This window comes from Anomalospiza imberbis, chromosome 21, assembly GCF_031753505.1.
Source record: "Anomalospiza imberbis isolate Cuckoo-Finch-1a 21T00152 chromosome 21, ASM3175350v1, whole genome shotgun sequence".
NCBI lineage: Eukaryota > Metazoa > Chordata > Aves > Passeriformes > Viduidae > Anomalospiza > Anomalospiza imberbis.
Genome location: NC_089701.1, coordinates 7,721,250 through 7,741,417, shown reverse-complemented (window position 1 = coordinate 7,741,417; position 20,168 = coordinate 7,721,250). Strand labels below are relative to the sequence as shown.

At 50.1% G+C, this 20,168-nt stretch overlaps 1 protein-coding gene across 1 annotated transcript in view; it reads right to left on the bottom strand.

Annotated features, from left to right (window-relative positions):
- The window catches only part of ASTN2 (astrotactin 2), a 319,829-nt gene that overhangs the window by 164,748 nt on the left and 134,913 nt on the right, over nucleotides 1-20,168 (bottom strand). Inside the window, 3 exon segments of the mRNA XM_068211459.1 lie at nucleotides 15,722-15,859; nucleotides 16,289-16,363; nucleotides 16,507-16,591. Of these exon segments, the coding sequence (XP_068067560.1) occupies nucleotides 15,722-15,859; nucleotides 16,289-16,363; nucleotides 16,507-16,591 (298 nt within the window).

Here is a 20,168-nt window from a genome sequence, read left to right as displayed (position 1 = left end):
CGATGCTCCCAGGGGCTGGAACAAAACAAACCACAGACAACAGCATCTCTTCACCTCCCGTTCTCTCCTGTGCTTCACCTCCACAGGCTGCCATATCCTGGCATGGGGAATGTCAGAACAGGTTGTACTGCGAGGGCACAGAAACACCAAACTGGGATTTCACTGCTTTGGGAAGAGTTTAAGAGACTGCCTCTACTTTTAACAGGTGGGAGAGTGTCACCACAGGCCCCCAGCTGGGTCATCATTAGCACTGACTCCATGATTGCAGAAGGCTGATCATTGCTTTATTAGATCATCTATACTATATTATACTGCACTTCTTAAGAAACTCAGTGACCCTCACAGCCAGTCTGATCCAGCTTTGACCTAATTGGTCAACCCATCCAAACACCATCCAGAGTCCAATTAAGAAACCACCCTTTGGTAAACAAATCTCCAGGACACATTCCACACGTGCACAACAGCAGGTGCAGCAAGTGGAGATAAGAATTGTTTCTCATTCTTCTCTCTGATCTTCTCACAGCCTTCCCTGGGAAAATGCCTGGGAAAGCTGTGCCTGCTCTAAGTGCCAGAGAGCTGCTGCCACAGGAGAGGTTTAGTGCAAGAAGCAAACCAGGGGCAGAGCAATGTGGTCTAATTATGCAGGGGTATGGACAGACCCCTTGTTCCAGCTGTTCCCAGATGTTGGCACCACCCAAATCATGTCCTCTCCTCCCAGGGGCACTGCAGGGAGGGGCCACAGGAGCCCTCCTCACTCATCCCCTCACCCTGGGGCTCTCTGGCCCCTACAAACCCTTGTTTACCCTTACCCAATGCCATAGGCATCAAACTTGGAGGAGCAGCTGCCCAGTGCCAATCACAACCCCTACGCCAATCCCCAGTCCCTGCCCCAGTCCCATTCTCAGTCCCTGTCCTGCCACAGGTGGTTTTGAGTTGGTAAAACCAGATTTACACACAGAAAAAGAAAGTTCAGATCCTGGTTCAAGTACTTCAGGCAAGTCTCCTTGCCTGAATTATTTTTATCCCTCTGCATTATTTAACAGAGGACCAGCATTATTTCCTTGGCTGCCCCTTGCACATCTTCAACCTGCATCCCCCGAGGCAGAACCCCCTCCTTTGATGCCTCTGCAGCACCTGGCATTCTGCTTTCCTGACCCTGCAGCCAGTCCCTCCATGCCCTGCACTGCAGTCCTGACCTGGCAGAGCAGTCTGTGGCTCTCCATGCCCCCAGCACTGCCATTCACCTTCTCCAGACCCTTGCAGCATTCCTGGCTGAAGCACTGAGATGCCTGCAGCACACAGTGCCTGTGCTCCTCCCGCCATGCACCTTTCATGTTTAATTCAGTGGCTGGTTTAGTTAATCTATTTTTTAATAATTCATCCCTTCCATCTTAATTTTGGTAGTTGTTGAAAATCCCTAATAAAACATTTAGGGGCTCTTTTACTGGAGCAATGGCATGATTTACTTGATGGAATCCAGTCTTTGATGTCCTATCTTAATTCCCTCCCTCCCACCGTGCCTCAATCCTGTTTATCACGGTGCCGGAGGTAAGAGGTTCTTGTCGAGTTTTGTAGCACTTGAGACGCTTGGTCAGTGTTAATAATTCAGCTGCCCCACACAGCTTAGACAAATCTTGTAGCAAAACAGCCTCTTCCTTTTATTAACAGCTCCCTCTGCCACCATGGACACAGGAATGGGCCAGGATGCAGAGCAGAGGGACCAGGCTGAGCATCCTGACCTGGCAGAAGCACCAGGAAAACTTCACAGGTGCCAACTGCATTGTTGGAAGAATATACACCCTTTTACAACACTTGTATTTCATCCTCTACAGCCCGAGTGGGGAAACATGCTGGGTTTCTGCATCTGTAATTGGGGAAGAACAGATGGTGGAGGCACAGTTGGAAGTAATACGGCCATTAAAATAATCTATATGGCTTGTAATTCCCCCTCATGTGGAGGCAGAGCAGGGCCTGCCTCTGCCCCAGTGCCCATCCAGGCTGCAGGAAGGGTGGGCACAGGTTTGGGGTTTTTCTGTTGCTGGGATATTTTGTTGGGTTTTGGTGGGTTTTACTATTTCCCTTCACCTGGGATGCTCCTCGTGCTCATCTTGAAGTGATCTGAGGAGCCAACAGCTGAAGCAGAGCTGCTTCCACTGGGTAGTATTTTACTCCCATGTGCCATGTGGAGCACATTTTCTGCCCATATCACCCACTTAAAGCAACTTCTAGCTTTATACATGTCTTAATGATAGAAAAAGAGCAGGAGAAAGCCCCAAGCACTTCAGAGAGATCAGGGCATCTCCACGGTTAAATTTCCAATGGAGATGATGCGAGAGAGAATTATGGAAAAACCCTTCTGTTGATTCATGAAAATCGAAACCTCTCAGGGGAACACACAGGCTTTGCCATCCCCTCTGTCACCTACAGGTCCTGAGAGTGAGAAAATGTAAAATAAGAGCAGGAAAGTTGCCCAAAAAAGCCCAAATGTACAGCCAATATATGGAAATTTATGTCCTTGTTCTGCATGATGTAGGTCATGGTTTCAGGGACCTCTGTGCCCTCCAAACACCCCAACCACCACTTTGCCTGGTACCTCTTGATGGATGAAGGTTTTCCTCTAGGATTTGATTACTGCTTTGTGGCCAATTGTTTCTCCACACAGTCATACTATGGAAAAGGTCCTACTTCAATACAAAATTGAGAAAATGGATGAAATCTTTAAAAAATCACGCTGGAAGGTGTAACTGCTTCCTGCTCAGACCCAGAGGCATCCACATCCTGATTGATGGAGGGGAGAAGGGAAGGGAATTGCAGCAGTGTTCCCTGGCCCTGAACCCAAGCACCCCAGGTCGCTTGGACACCATGCTTCCCTACAAGACCTCCCCAGGCAGGACAGAATTATTTTCTCAGGTAGAAACTTCTCTATTGGGCTTAAAATCTTCCTTGTACTCAGAGAAGCAAATCCAAATCCAACCTCTCCAAAACCTTACTTTGCGCCCAAGAACACTGGGGAGCCAGCAGGATGTTACCTTGGCAGCTGGCTTTGCTTTATGGAACTGTAAATATATTTTTTTAATGGGCTGGCGGCAAGAAAGATGTGTTTCCAGGCTCAACAACATCCAAAATTAACTGCAATTCATTTCAGAAGGGGAGAAGGGGTGGAGGAAGGGGGGAAGACAAGCCTGAAACCCGCAGAATATAAAAGCCTTGAAAGAAATTGCCAAAAATCCCCTGCATTGCTGCCTTCTGGCTCTGGAAAAGAGATTAAAAACCTGAGCAGCATCAGGCTGAAGCAGACGTCACGGAGGCCACCCCGGGCCATGCTCACGCTCACATAACACTCTTCCTCCTTGTTATTTTCCAGCCTTTGCCAGCACAAAGCTCTGCCCCTCTCCTCCCCTCTCCTGGCACACCTGAACCAAGCAGGTGCTGCTGCCTCATGTGTCCAGGGATTCCCACCTCTGCAGGGTCCTTGGGGATTTCTGACTTCAACATCAGCATTTCTCCTTGTGCCAGAGCATTTCTCCCGACGTGCCTTCGTTAGCCCCGGTGCAGCTCTCTGACACCTAATTGGAGTGACCCTTTAGTGACTAATTTAATTACCCCGGCCCACAAACTGACAGACAGCTGTTAAAAATGGTTATTGCAGTATTAATATGCTCCAGTAATTTCCCATTAAAACTATACTGTTAATAATTTTTTCCCCTGTATTTCTTCCCTCTTAATTAGTCTATTTAAAACTTTGAAGGAATATTCTTTTTATGGTAAATGGGAGCATCGAGCAAATTACATTTTTGATTGAATACTTCTGTGATAGGCCAGCAAATAAGACCGTTGAGTTGTTAATTATTGTCAGAGTTTCACACGATGCCTGCTAATGAGGCAGTCAATCTTCTCTGCCATTCCCAGAATATTAATGGAAGCCATTGGTATTGATTTTGTCACTGGGAAAGGCAAGAACTCCTCCTACTTGGGGGACTCCAGGGAGGGCAGGGGGGATCTGCACTCGGAGGGGACACTGAGGGGACCAGAGACCTTTGGGATGGGGTCAGGCAGGAGGGCTTGGGAGCTGCTGGAAGATCTGGGAGCTCTTGTATGTGCCACTGGCAGCTCATGGACCCAGCAGGGGGGTTGAAATCCCATCCGCAGGCACACCCAGGCAGGACAAGTGACAGAGGGGTGACACTTCCCACCAGACACGCTGGTCCCTGTCCCCTCCCTCCGTGTCTCCCTCTTGATTTTGAAGAATATCAGATTCACCTCTTATCTTTCTGTGATAAGACAACCTTTATCTTTTTTTTTTTTTTTTACTTTTTTTAAGGAAAGGGAAATACCTGATCTGTCTGGACTTCAGTAGATAACTTGATAGAGTGATGCACAGAAGTTATGAGTAAAGTAATGTGGATAAGGATCGATATGAAACCACGAGGTGGCCCAGAGACTGTAGAAAAACAGCCTTTGAGTTGTGCTGGGAGATGTGACAGGGAGCTTTTTGTACCATTTCTCAAGCCCTTTGGGCCCTGATCCTGTTTGATTTTCACACTAATGATCTCACTGGAGAATGGAGGAGTTTGGCAGTAAAGTCTGTCTGTGTTGAAGTCACAGGAATCCTTTTCCCCACAAGGCTCCCACTGCCCAGCTCAGAGAGCAAGAGCAGGGTGGAGCAGTGCCTGGTGCTATCCTCAGTGCCAAGGCCATCTCCCTGCTAACAGCATCTTGGCCAAGCCAGAGTGAATCCCACCAAAAAAGATTTTGTCACAGGGTAACTGAGACGGAATGAGGCAGCCCACCCCAGAGCTATGCGTGTCTGTGACCAATATTCTGGTTCTCCCATTAATTCCATCCCCCTGGGTGGGCAGGGATCTACAATTCCCTGAGTTCTTTGGCACATATGTGTGGCAGCAGCTCTCTGGCACAGAGAGCAGGCACAGACTTTCCCAGGCATTGTCCCAGGGAAGGCTGTGAGAAGACCAAAGAGAAGAATGAGAAACAATTCTTATCTCCACTTGCTGCACCTGCTGTTGTGCACGTGTGGAATGTGTCCTGGAGATTTGTTTACCAAAGGGTGATTTCTTAATTGGACTCTGGATGGTGTTTGGATGGATTGACCAATTAGCTCAAAGCTGGATCAGACTGGCTGTGAGGGTGACTGAGTTTCTTAAGAAGTGCAGTATAATATAGTATAGATGATCTAATAAAGCAATGATCAGCCTTCTGCAATCATGGAGTCAGTGCTAATGATTACCCAGCTGGGGGCCTGTGGTGACACATATGTGCCATTGAAAGGTGCTGCAGGTGTCCTGCTCCTGCATCCAAAGCAAGGATGAGCAGCACAGCCCCTGTTCCCCTTGGGCTGTGGAGGCCGGCCATGTGCGGAGCCCAGCCACAGGCGTGGCCTCCTCTGCCTTTGGTGGCCACACCGCCCTTAGCTCATCCACCTGAGAACTGTGGGGCTGACTTTGCCAGGACTGTGCAGCACCAAGTCCAAGCAGAGCCCTGGATTTCCTAAATAGGTCACCCAGCACTTGCTGTCGGGTTTTATTTCCGTGGCGTTGCAGAGGAAGCGCCTGTGTGAGTGCTTGACCCAGAGCCCTGCAGGACTGATGCTGAATGCAGACACCGTGCTGGCCCTGCAAACCCGCTCAGCTGCCTCTGAACTGCTCCAGCCTTCCCAGCCCAAACCTCCCCCAGCCCTGCTCCCACTGGGAAAGCCAGGACAGCCTGGATGAACCTTGCAAAACTCATAGTCCATTTTAGCAGGTGACCTGCCGACACAGGTCATGCTGCCACAGCTGCTGCCGAGAGGCCAGAGCTCAGGGACATCACTCCAGCCACTCCAGCTGGGCTTTGCACAGCCAAACCCACACCCTCCCCAAAAATGAGATCCTTTGGGGTATTCTGGGAATGCTCTGCCTGACCTGGAGATTCAGGGAAAGACGTGTGTGTAGGAGAGGTGGCTGGAGTATCTGTGGGAAGGCTCCCAACCCTCTGTGTGCCCTGTCACCCACAGCTGCACAGCTGGAATGACACCAAGAGACAGGGACAGATGGAGGACAATGCCCAGCCTCCACAGGAGCAGCCTCCCATCCCTCCCATTCCAAGACAGGATTTTCTGTGGTTTCTTTTCCACCTTGGAAAGCAGCATTTGCATGGCTGCTCCCCAATTGCAGGTGCTGTCCCCCCACCCAACCACCCCTGCTGCTTCCAAGTCCATCTGCTGCCCACTTGTGCTTTTTTAAGCAAGCCAGGTGCTATTTTTACTGCAGTGAAGTTTTCCATACTAAAAGCTCCTTTTCTTTTCCCTTTATATAAAGCAAGCTTCAATAATTCCTCAGGGTCCACTTCCAACCTGGTATTTTATGATTCTGTGAAAAGAGGAGGTTTCCATTTATAATGAATTGCCTGTGATGCAGCATATCCCAATTTTACCAGGAAGAAGGGATCCTGTAACCCTCCCTGAGCTCCCAGTGAGATGCCATGAAAAGCCCTTCAGGACAATAGCATTGCCAATGCTATTCCTCTATCTGTATCACTTATCAGCTGTGTTCAGGGAAAAATTATGGCTTTTACCTCTCAAAAAAGTAATTTTGCCCCCCTGGTCTGGTACTGAGGCAAATCAACACAAACCCAGGAGTGCTCTGTCCCCTTGGACCCAGCTCCCAGCACCCAGGCAGGAGAGTGGGAGGGGTTGGCTTGGATTTGCCTATGGTCACATCAGGTAGGAATGGCCTGCTCCTCCCTAAGTCCTTGAGAAGTTCCTGTAGGGAGGAGAAGCAGCCAGGTCTCCCAACACACCCAATCTTTGGCTCAAGTAAGCAGAGTCATCCCTGCCCCCCAAGCTCTCCCTTCCCTCAGGGACATGCAGGAGCCAGCAGGAATGGGGAGTGTGAGCCACCGTGGGCAGGGGGATTGACAAGATGATCTTTGAGGTTCCTTCCAACCCAAACCATTCTGTGCTTCTATGATTCCATCAGCTGATGAGCCATTTATCTATTCAATCACAACTTTATCATAAATCTTTTAAAACTCCTCATCTATGGCCCCAGAGAACCCACAGTCCAAACCCAGAGCACCCACAGTCAGAACTAACACCTCCAGCTCTGGCCTGTCTGTGTTGGATACACACTGATTAAAAAAAAAAATTAAAAAATAAAGGAAATGTGGACTGAAGAGAATGAAGAGACTTCTCTCTGCAAAAGCTCAGTGCATATTTACACAGCATCCTGCCTTAATGCTCAGCTGCTTCATTTGTGTCACTTTAAGCCCTCAGCAGAAGCAGGGAAGTATTAGCTGGGGTTAATTGTGTGCTGCTGCATCCTGCACAGCTCCCCACAAGCTGCTGCTGGGAGAGAGCCCTGTGGCAGGGCTGGGATGGATGTGGGAGGCAGTGACAGGGGGCAGCCACCAGCCAGGAGGGAGAGCAGCAGCAGGGGACACTCGCCAGCCTGGGACAGACGGAGGACAGCTCTGCCTTCCACAGAAAGTAAAACATCAGTTTGCATGCAGCCACACAGCCCTGTGGCACCTGGGGTGAACTCTGCTGTGCACTGCCCAGACCTCCTGTTTGCAGGAGGCAGGAGTAGGTTCTTCCCCCAAAACTCATCCAGCTGCTGAGCCAGCACTCCTGTCCCAGTGCAACTGGGGGCTCCTCATCCTCTCCAGCCTGCTCCACAGGAGCCACTTCTGTTCCCTCTGCTGGAGGTGAAACAGGCATGGATAGGTTACACACAGACTGTGGTCCATCCCCATCCCTCCTTCCCAGCACTGCCAGCCCAGCCTGCACTCAGATCACCACTGCTGCAGTCCAGCCCTGAGCGTGGCACAGCCTGCAGCAGTGGGTCCCCAGCTGCACCCATCTAACTTTTGATAAAAGGCACTAGGTTGCAGTCAATAGCATCTCATAATATCAAAAACACCGCAGGAAACATCAAGAGCTGAATTGATTATGGCACAGTAATTCTTCAGGCAGTGAAAGCAGGGCAATTCCCAAGATGGGATTATTTTTTTGCAAGGCTTCACCTAATTTTCTTGATGTTATTTTCCCCCCACTCACTCGTCAGCCCTCCTTCCAAACCTCTCCAGCCTTGCACTGCTCTTTGATTTAGTCCCTGAAAACAATATTTTGCTTAACACAGTTAAGTTTCCCAGCGAAGTGCCTGGGAAAGCATCACCACCTCCCAGATTGCCGGGTCTGAAACATGTGCAGCAGGAAAAAGTCAAGGAAGATTTTGCTTTTGGCTCTGCAGTCAGCAACCCACTTTGGGGAGAGTAGAAAAAGCCCTGACCAGAACTCAAAATATCTAAATCAGAAAAGGAGACCAAAAGGGGAATGATACAAAATCTTTGCTGCACACTGGAGGTAAAGGGCAGTGGATTTTCAGTCTGATCCAGCCTTGACAAAGCATGAAAAGGTTTTGTGAGCCACTGGGCAAGGCCACACAGGACACACCATTCCTGCCCTGTGCAACACTGGACTTGGCTGCAAGCCATGCATTGAACTTCTTGTTGCTTTTAAACTCATTTTAAGCTGATTTTGCTTCTTTGCCTGGAGGTGAGAGGGACAGGGAGGGCCTGCAGAGCATCTCTCCTTCGTCTGGAAACCATGGAACGAGAAGGAGCAGCACTGCATGAGCAAAGTTACTCTGAGCTGCCTGGAAAGTGCTGCACTAAAGCCACAAAGGGCATTTTTTCCTAATAAATCAGCCCAAGAGCAAGGGTGACATCCTGGAGTGGAGAAAATCCCTGGAGGGCAGCAGCCAGAGCAGCAGGGCACTGCTCTGAGGAGTGGAAACATCACCCTGGCTCTGCTGCTGAGGAGCAGGAGCTGAAACTAATTAACTTCACTTGTCTTCATGGAGCCCAGCTGTCCTGGGTCACTGGCTGTGCCCAGCCCTGGCTGCCCTGGGGTGAAAATCAAACGGGAGCTTTGCCCCTTGGCCTGAGCTGCCATCCCTCATCCCTCCACAGTGAGACCATGTTCCTCTGCAGCAGCATGTGCATCCCCTTTTTGCTTTTAGCAATCAATAAATCCCCATAAAAATCAACCTAGAGGTCTCTCTTCCATGGTGCAGCTTTACCAGGAAAAAAGGAGCCTGGGACTCTCCCTGAGCTCCCAGGCCTTTCCAAGCCTGCAAGGGTCAGCATCTTGCAGTGCCCTAAAAGAAGGACAGAGCTGCCCTGCTTGTGTCCATCTCCATTCCTGTTGTCTCCACAGAGGTGGTTTTTCCTCCCTGGCTGTGGAGCCTGTCACAGGTTCCTGGCACACTCCCAGGAACTTTCTGGCTCCACTGAATTTTATTAGTTTTGTCCTTTGGCTGAAGTGATCCAGAAATTGTTACAGGAAATAAAAACAGGAAAGGAAAAGTAGATTCCATCCACATCAGGCAAGTTTTAGGCAACTGAAATCTCATCAGAACTGGCTTTTGGCTAGTGCCAGTTCTTTCCACTGAGTTGTGTTAAGAAATAACTGAAAAAAAGGCATTTCCCAGTGCCACTGCCCCACCTGGACATCATCCCAGCACCCTGTCTGGGCCAGGGTAGGAGCTGCCTGGTCCTTCCTCCTGCAAACCTTCTAGTCCCTTTCTCAGGCAGGAAATGCAAACAAAAGCAAAGGTAATAAAACTCAAATAGGGGTAAAAAATTGTAATTCAGGAAAAACAGTACAGAGAGGCTGTATAAACAGAGAGGCCAAGGGGCTGTGCTTTGAACAGGCAGCTACAAAGCACACTCCAGCCGCTGGTTAACAGAAAGCAAAGGCAGCGACATAAAAACAAATAACAGCATCAAACAGGGAGGGAAAAACACCTTTCAACGCAGGAACCCAAGGTCTGATTTTGCTACCTTGCATCACCCTTCCTGCTAAACATTCACAGCGTGTTAGAGCCTGGCCTCCCCCTCCAAACCCTCAGTACCACTGCTGGCCTCAGCCCTGGCAGGATCCTGCTCCACACGGAAGGGTGGATGGACACACAGCTACAACAGCAGATCCCTATGGAGAATGTGGAGAAGCTACAGTGCCCAGTGCCAAACCCTGCTCTGTGACAGGAGATCCCAGAGACATCAAAGGGAATCATTCTGGGTGTGAGACAGCGTTTGCAGATTTGGCAAGTGTGGGGTATTTTTAATTGTCTCAATAAACATATAAACAAAATCTGTTCACTCACTGGGGTTTTTTTCCCTCCTGGGCTCTGCAGCACCATGGACGAGAGGAACTGCAATTGCTCAGCTGCCAAACTTGTAACTGGTGCTGGTGCTCCCTGTGAAGGATTTTCCTACAAGCCAGGTCCAAATTTACATCCCCTGTCCCTAAGAGGTTTGATCATTTTCTGTGCAGTTTTACGACACAGCATTAAGACCTCAAAAATGCAGTGAGTTCACACAGCAGAGCACAGAGAGTGAAGCTCAGCATTATTGCAGCAGGAGTTACTAAAAGCTCAGGATGAAGGAAGGCTGAAATGTTCCCTGGATTCTGGGCATGAAAGATGCCAAGGCTGCTGATGGACCAGGAAGAGACGGGCTGAGGGCAGTAAAATTCCTGCACTGTCCCAGAGCTGCTGGGTTGATCCACATTTCAATTCTGACCTACCCTAGATTCTTCCTGGGTGATTTCAGCTCCATTTTTTTAGGGGGGAGGTTCCTCTCTTTCCCCATCACACTGCTCCCCTAATCCTCTTATTTTGCTGCTCACACCCTTCGGTGGCTGCCGCAAGATTACATCTCCATTTAGTCACCCCCTGGCGAAGTGAGACGTACCTGACTCTTCTAACCTGCTCTCATAAATCACAGCGAGAGGCAGGCAGGAGGAGAAATCCTGGTAAGCAGCCAGGACAAAGCTCAGCTGACAGCTGCAGGGCAGGGGCTGGTGGCTGCCTCTCTGTAAAGCATCTGTCCCTGCTCTCCAGAGGATGAGGCTAAAGGCTGCCTCTCTCCTGGTGTTAACACCAAAAGATGCTTCTCCACCACTTTCTGAGGGACAACAGCGTCTCGGGGTGATAAGAAGTGCAGGCCAGAGCACAGGGACGTTGTCTGTGGGGATGAGGGTGTCTCTGTGATGTGCACAGTAATGAATTGCCCTCTCTGCAGAAATGAGGAATTTGTGCCTGCCGATGCAATGATCAATTTGCTCCATCATGCAAAGCTGTCCATTCATCATGGCCATTGACTGCAGCCACTCACACCTTTTTATTGGCCCCAGCGGAGCAGGAGAGCCACGGCCCCTGCTCAGGAACAGCCTGAAAAAGGGGCTTCTCCTCTGCCCCAACTTCCTGGCCGAGGATCCCTATGGCACTGAACACCCCGAAATCACAGCCTGCTCTGCTCCAGGGGGGCAGCAGAAAGAAAAAAAGGGAACAAAGATCAAGTTCCCATGGCATCCCCTGCACAAATGGCAAGAGCTGGCAGAGTGCCCTCTGCCTGCATGCCATATCCCATCCCACACGGACCTCCTGACCTTGAGGGATGCTCACCTGCAGCTGCACCCATTCATCTGTGCTCCTGCAGATCAGGAAGGAGGTTAAGGCACAGACAGATGAGTTTTGCTGCTGCAAACAGCAGGGACAGCAAAGCTGTTTCCATACTCTCCAGATGCCTTTGCCTTTCTCATCCACTTCATTTTTCATCCTCCTCCACTCCCAGGGAGCCTCACACCACAGTGATCACCACTGACTTGCAAAACCACAAGTGCCCAAATCACTGCAAAACCCCTTCAAAATAGCACTCAAAACCCCTGTAAGGCTGGGGCAGCAGTGAGGCTGCAAGAGCACAGCATGGCTGAGCTGGGGAATGCCATGGGCAGGGAGAAAAAGCTTTGCTCCCATCCTTGACAGAAGACGGGACTCATGAGGGCACAGAGAGGGGGAGTAGAGTGTTCTGCCTCTGAGAGAATTGAAAATAAAAATAAACAAATAAAGAAAAAGCAGAAATAAAAAAATCCAGTTGATTGTACTTTGGCAAAGAATTCAGAGAGCAAAGGGGCACACTTGGGAGCAAAACGAAGATAAATCGACAGCGAGTTCAAGAGAATTCATTCTGCTGCTGAACACTTGTCTCTCCATCAGGACATCTCAAAGGCTTGTCAAGCGAAGGCAAGGCTTTTATTTGTTTCTATGGTTGCCATAACGATGGAGCTATATGTCATGTCAGGCAGCAGCTGAGGCTCGTGCCTCTGATTTATAGCTGCTCAACAGAAATTATCAACTTTTCTGAGGAGTGGGTGGCACAGTGAACCGTGACCCCTGGGTGTCTGCCAGTGCTGTGCTCTGCCCCCAGGGCTAGCTCTCCTCTTGGTCCCCCACAGCTGTGTGTGCCCCAAGGGATGCTTTTATTATCCCCTGCAGAGATGCTTTTATTATCCCCTGCAGAGATGCTTTTATTAGCCCCTGCAGGGATGTTTTTATTATCCCTTGCAGGGATGTTTTTATTATCCCTTGCAGGGATGCTCGGTGCTGGGGCAGTAGGACCTGGGGCCTGTGGCTGTGGGTTCTTCCCATACACTGCCACAACTGGAGCAATTCCTGACCCACAGGACAAGCTGTACCTTCCAAAGGCTCAAGCAGAGATGGCAAAGTGTCCAGGGAAGGCCAGCAGAAGGATTGAACACCTAACAGTAATTAGTTTAACACAGAGTACTGCGTTTAACACCGGGTTATGGGAAAAGTGCAGGTTAGAGAGAGAGATGGGAAGGGAAACAAAGAGGGCTCTTGAAAACAAGCCGGACAAGGTGGGACTGGGATGTATTTCTTGTCCTGGCAGGGGATGTGCTGCCAGGACAGTCTGCCCAGCCTGGGACCCCAGGCAGAGGCTGCCCAGCATGGGGAGAGCCCTGCAGCACTGCTGGCCAAGCTCATCTGAGCAAAGACATCACCGTGAGCGTGGCTGTCACAGTCCCAGGCTGTGACTGATGCGATCCTTGTGCGGAGGATCAGACTCCGGGGCTGAGGAAGGGATGCTCAATATGGTCACTGATAAATTATATATGCAAGTTTCATTAACTCTAAGCACTCTCATTCCTAATTTATGACACACAGCCCTAAAACATCCAGCACCAAGTTTTGCACACTGCTGTGTCCTGTCCCCTGAAGCCCCTAGAGCATCCTGAGGGGGATGTTTGCATGAAGCCTGTTGGCTCCTCTTTGCTAGAAGTTTGTCTAATGACTTGGCTGCAGCAGGGGAAGGTTTGGGCCCTTCATTCCCATCCACCAAAGTAGATTTTGTTGCACTGCCCAGCAGTGAAACACACAGAGAACAGCATTGGAGGCAGCATTTCCCCAGAGAGCTGCTGAAAGGCTGAGCCCCACCTGTCCCTCTGCATCTCAAGCATCTTCATAAAAACACAAGACCACATTTGAACCTTTAACCCACTGAGTTGTAAAGACTTCATCACTTGTTTTCTCCAAAGCAGGCTTTCTGCCATTTCCCTCCATTAAACTCTTCAAAGCAAGTGACCCCAGAGCCAAAGGTGTCAGACTAATGAAAGGTCTGCAGGAATGCAGCACGCTCATCATGACAGACACAGAAGGAACAGAGCACTGAGCCACCATCACAGTGACACAGGACAGCAAACAGGGCACGCCGGGTGCTGAGGCACGGCTGTGCTGCAGCTGGTGGAACACAGCCCAGGGTCTGCCCCGTGGCATGGAGATAGGACTGTATTAAAGCACAAGCACTGCAGGTTCAGGAAGAACTTCTTCATTGGAAAAGGGCTGTCAAGCATTGGAAGGGGCTGCCCAGGGAGGTGGTGGAATTCCCATCCCTGGAAATATTCAAGAAGTATCTGAGCTTGGCACTCAGTGCACTGGTCTGGGTGACAAGGTGGGGATTGGTCACAGGTTGGATTCAATCCTTGAGGTCTTTTCCAACCCAAATGATTCTGTGATTCACCTGCAGGAGCTCCCAGCATGGAGGGACAGCAGTGCTGTCACAGTCCCAAAGCCAGGAAACTCCTCCAGGCACAGGGAGGGATGGCTGTGTTTGAACACCTACACTTTGGATCACCTGACATGCTGGATCACCACCTGAACATATGAACCACCAAAACTTCTCCCCTGAGAAGCTGCTTGTGTCAGTCCAGAGATAAAGCAAAGAGGCTGCAAGATAAGCATCTCTGAAACTATCTTATTGCATGAAAGTGCCCAAGAACCTCAGAAGAGGGTTCCACCCACCCCGGGGTGCTGAGGATCCCGAGCTTGCAGCTGCTCATTTGAGAAGTGTTTCAGTTCTAATGTAGAAATAATAGATTGCTTTTCACTTCTCACTGTATCTGTGAAACCTTCCATAATTCAACATCAAATATTTATTATTGCGTTTATTAAAGTTTTAATAATTCAGCAACCCCTGTGTGTAAGATACAAGTGCCGTGAACTCACACCTCCCATATTCTACCTGAGCCACTCCAATATTTATATCTGGAATTCTCAGTTCAGGTTCCATTTATGAGGGGAGCAGGTGACAGCCCTGTGCCAAAACCTCTCCTCCTCCTGCCTGGCATTCATCCATCCCAACAGAGACTTTTCCACAAGGAGCAGTGCCCAGAGACAATTACTGCACTGGAGCAGAAAACAAGCTTCTGAGCCTCTACCTTCACTGAGGCACTTTTAATGAAGATGTGAGGAGGAAAGAAATAAATAATGTTCTCTTGGCACTTTGGCTTGGAAAATGTTAGCATAAACCCCTTCCTTTCTCAAATGAAAAGCAGAAGTTGTTGCAGAGAAGAAAAGCAACAGTCCTAAAAGAGCCAAACTGTGATAGATATGTACCACCAGTCTCTTTTCACAGGAAAGGGAACAAGCACTAATTAGCAACAAAAACACACACACTTGGGAGTGAGGACATCTTGGATGCCAGTCCTGGCTCTGCCATAGCTTTTGTAGGCACTTGCTTCAACTTCAGCCCTGCCAAGATGATGGGACAGAAGAATGGAAATCCATTCCTCCTCACTTTGGGAAAAGACAAGACAGAAAGGGCTGGTGGGATACAAGGCTCCTGCTGGTGCCCAGGGAGATGATTCATAATACAACCAAGGATTTTCAAGTTAGGAAATTGTGTCTGGAGTCAACAGGAGAAAGCAGCAAGAAGGAAGGGAGGGAACCTGGAGTCTCCCTGGCACCCCACAGTCACATGCTCAATCTTAATTTAATGGGAGAGAGGGGAATACACACTAAATACCTTCAGAATTAAACTCTTATAATTTACAGTTAAACACTTGTAAACCAGACCAAAGAGGATAACCACTACCAAGGTGATCAGCAAAATGTCCAGGCATTCACTCCACTCCAAAAAGGGAAAAAAAAAAAAAAAAACCTCTAAATTGTATAATTATTGGATAAGCAACATGGCCTTTCACCCTTCATGAGCATCCCAGCAGATTTCAGTGGCCAGGTGGATGTGATATAGGGATGAGTTTCAGAAAGATGACAGCCCGTCCATCCCAGTAAATGCATCCATTTATGCACTGCACTCTAACATTACATTTAAGCCACTCTCAAATTGCCTTGCCACAGGTTCCTACCAATTCACCTGCCTGTACTGGCAGATTTCAGAGTTACACACTCAGGCCTGGCCCAGACCCATCAGCCCAAAGAGCCTGGAGAGCAATCACATCAGACTTCTTATTGGAAGGAAATTAATCAAACCTATCATCACAGAAATTACTGCATCCTCAATAACAATTTAAAGAGCAGTATAGGCACTGAAGCATGAAGAAAACGAGAAATCTGCTTCCTACCTGACATCTGCTGGATCTTCGGTCACCAGAACATCTGTCTTGCAGCTGGCAAGGGGATTGATGGAAAGCTCCACAGGGGGCACCACGAAGCTCTTACTGACTGGCAGCCACAGCCCTTGTCCCAAACTGTAGGTGGACCTGGAAAAAGGACAAACATGGCACACAGGAACAGAGTGTCCACAGGGAATGGTGGCCATCCACTGCCTGCTCGGAAGGCAGAGCAGTGGTGGCACCATGAGATAAGTCAGTGATTTAGTCTTGTCCTGAAAGCCAAATAGGGGAATGACTTGAGGTGTGACAGAAGAACATGGGGATGGGAAAAATCATCTTTTTACTCATGGAGGAGTTTCTGAACATGCTGTCCTCATGTTTGCTGAAGGGACAAGAGGGGAACCCCCCTGTGCCTGCCAAATATGGACAAATCTTTCAGGTCTGTCACAGACAAATGACACTTGTCCCCTCACCAGCACAAGAATGAGCTGGGATTGACCAAAAGGTTGCATCCACTGGGATGTCCTCGTGGCTCTCCCTTCCCAAATGTCCCAGGTGAACCCTCCTCTGACTCACCTGAGTATCTTCTCTGGTGCCTGCTCTCCTGTGACCAAGTCATATCCCCGCTCCAGCGTCGTGTAGGGCCAGGGCCTGGGAGGAGAGAGGGCAAAAGCAGCTGAGCACATCACTGGGCTGGGCAAGTGGCCCAGTGACCACCCAAGGGGAGGAGAGCTGGGCTCCTCACCACCAGGGGAGCCGGGGCAGATCCCCCCCAGCCCGGTGTCCCCACTCACCCCTCGCTGTGTCCCCAGTCGCTGCGCACACACAGGTGCCGGTGGACGGGGTCTGGAGCGTACCCTTCATGGCAGCTGCACTCTCCTAGGACAGAGCAGGGAAGGATGAGATGGCTCTGGCCCAGAGGCATGGCAGGGGCTGCAGAGTCAGGCCCTCCCCCCCTGCTGCCCATCTCTGGTCCCTCCTGTGCCTCTGGAGCACTTTGGACTCCAGAAACCCCCAGGGGTGTGGAGAAGGAGATGGGGAAAGCTGTAAGAAATCCATAGTTATTCTCAGGGAGGGGATTACACGATGCAGCACCCACAGTAGCTGGGGATAGGGTTTCATGATGCAGAATGTCTGTCCTTAACCAGTGTTCCTGTGCAGTCCTGCAGCCAGGGGTTCACTCCTCTGCAGGGATCTTGACCTTCCAGTGTCCACCCTGTGCAATCCCCAGGGTGAGCACCACAAACCCATCCCACATCCCCTTCCCCACTCTGCTCTGCCATCTGGCACCAGGACAAGAGAGCAGAGTTTCCTGCAGTGCCAACTCCCTCTGAAAGATGCAGAACCCCCCAGCTTCCACCCTCCCCAGACAGTTCCCATGCTGTGTCCCCATCCCACAGCAAAGGGGCTCCCAGCCCTGCTCCCCTCTGCTCTCTGGGTGCTGCCTCACCCTGCTCCTCTCTTTTGACAGCAGAAGTCATTTTCCACACCAGAAACCCGACCACACTTGGCCCAGATTGATTCAGTGTTTGGTAGAAATACATAACCCGGAGCAAGAAACAGCAAAATCAAAAGATTAATTGGATTTGCACGTGGAGTTTCTGCTACAAGCTGCTGCCAGTGTTTTCCCTCCACCCTCCCCTCCTCTCCCCATCGTGCCTGACAGTGCAGCAAAGCTGAGCTGTAAACACTGCTGAGGTGGGGAGCTGGGGAGGATGCTGGGGAGGTGGGCACCCCCCTCACAATGGCAATGCAGACTGGCAGCCACCTGCGTGCTCCTCCTTAAGCAAGTTCTTAAAATGCCTCACAAGGATTACAGTAAAGAGCTTTATTGTCAGGAGGGAGCAAGATGGGGATTCAACCACTGAGATTTTTGAGGAAGAGACGCCTGGGAAGGGAGAGGCAGCAAAAAAAGGAAAGAGTGGGGGGAAAAAAGAGACGGCTAATGATGTGCTAAAATGCAACAGCACCTTCATGAAATATTCACTGCCTCAAACGCGTCTAATATTAAAGATTAAATGTCCTGGGATTTGTCCTAGCAACTTGGAAGCACTGATTTATGATCTGTCAAAAGCTGCTAACCTCATGATTCATAACAGGAGCGGCAGGAACATTGCTGCTCCAAAGGGAAAGAGTTGGGAGAGAGATGGCAGCGCTTGGCCCTGCTCAGGCTCTGCCGTGCCTGGGGGCTGGGGCGGTCTCGGTGCAGGAAAACACGGGTCCTAATGGCTCCATCAGTGATTTTAAAAAAAGAAAAGTTATTTTTTCCTTGGGTGCTTAGTACGCAAGTTTCCCCAGCCGTGCTGTGGATCATTAATTCCTTGCACTTATTACATAACAAATATATGCTCTGCAAATGAGAGACATCTCAAAGTGCTGGCGAAGCAGAGCTGGGAGTCTTGGGGCACTGGCTCACTCTCGGCTCCTGCCACAGAAATCAGAGCAAGTAAAGAATAAACACCGACAGAGGTCAGCATCCCATGGCCCAAACGCCTCCCCTGTATCTATGGCAGGGGGTGCTGGGTGGTGAACCCCCTTGCCACGGTGCAGGAGGGTTTATTTTGTCTGCTGGCTTGTTTACTGCTCCATCAGTTTGGCATCAGAAGGAGGAACTCTATCAACCAGGGGAAATATTGATTTTATCGACTCGAATCCTGGAGTTTCAGCAGCTACAGCCGGTGCTCAAGACTTTATTGGGAGGTTTATTGGGAGGTTTATTTCAGTAAGTGAGAGGACAAGTGGTGGCACCAGCTGGGGAGAAGATCCAGGGCAGCAGAGAGTGAGGATCAGCTTTCCACCGGTTTCCCAGGGTGATCTACACCCCTTTGGCAGGGTTTTGGAAAGTGGATAGGAAGGCTTCCAGCACAGGATCCGCTGAGTGCTGCAGTCTGCTGGAATAGAGAGGACTCCATCACCATGGGTCAGATGTTTTAGGATGCATTCCTCTGTCAAGAACTATGAATTGACAATAAGTGGGGCTTCAAAAAAATTTCAACAGAACCTGCTGTGCTCTTAGAGGTTCTCAGGAGCTTTTGCCCTCTCCCCAACAGCATCCACCTTCTTTCTTTGGCTCCTCAAACTACTCTGTTATTTTCAGTCTGTCCCCATCCTTCCCAGAGACAATGCTGAGCCAGGGAGGATGCTGAGCCTGGTTAACCCCCATGGAATAAGAAACACCTCATAAAGTGCCTGGAGTGGGGGGAACAGGGCTCCATACCTCTAAGCCCTCTTTAGGGTGTGTTTTTCAACATGCTGCTAAAATGAATCAAACCATCAAAAGGCTGCAGGATGAACGATCAGCATGCCAGGATAAGCCTGTTAGCCTCATAAAGTGCCTGGAGTGGGGGGAACAGGGCTTCATACCTCTAAGCCCTCTTTAGGGTGTGTTTTTCAACACACTGCTAAAATGAATCAAACCATCAAAAGGCCAAACTAAAGAGCCTTTGTTCAAAGCAACTGCATCTGAGATGGACACAGATATCCACTCAAACCCACTGCAGCTGAGTTAGGATTCAAGCTGAGCTTGAAGCCAAAGTCAACCACAGTAACCAAGTTTGACAAGTAACTGCCCCTGGAGCTGGATGCAATTTCCACAGGTCCTGCACACGCCTCTGTGCAGCGTTCAGCTGCTGCAGGAGCACAAATGAATCAGGACCTACCAACCCCCAGAACAAGAATCCTGCTCCCACTGCCACCACCCTGCACCCTGCCCCTGGCATGCACAGTCCTTCCTCTGCCTTTGGATTCAGAAGCCACAAACCACGCTGGATAATCCATGGCAACCATTCAGCTGTTACAGCCAAAGGAAGGATCACTGCTCACTCAGTATAAATGAGGGCAGGTCCCAGTGCTCAGCTCTGGAGGTCCAATATTGTATTTCCAGTGTGTTATTAAGCAGGTGGAGGCTTCAGCTCTCTTTTTTGACAGAAAAGCTGGAAGTTGCTGAACTATTCCTTCACTACAGACTCCATGCTGTGCTGCTGCTTCTGCTGGAATGGGGAATGGGGTCTCACACTGCACCCACACCCTCCCTGCCCATCCCCACAGGGCCTTGGAGCAGCAGAGCAGGGCTGCAGGATGAACCATCAGCATGCCAGGATAAGCCTGTTAGCCTCATTATGGAGAGAGTGATCCATGGTGATAATGCTGCAAGAATCCCCCTAATCCACCCGCCCAGTGCACAGCAGGAATGGAGGCTCCCAGAGTCCCTGTGCTGCCGGGGAAGCTGCTCTGCGCTGTCACTGGCACTTTTATTTAAGGAGCTGGAGGAACTTTGGCAGTGGTGGAGCAAAGCTGCTGCTTGTCAGCCTTCTCTTGGCACTGTTGGTGTCCGTGATTCCCTCCTGGCAGCACCTCCAAGGCTGGCACTCCCCCTTGTCCTGGAGGAATGCCCTGCTGTGCCAGGGCTGTGTCCCAGCTGCACAGGTACGCGCTGGGGACAAGTCCAGACCCCAGC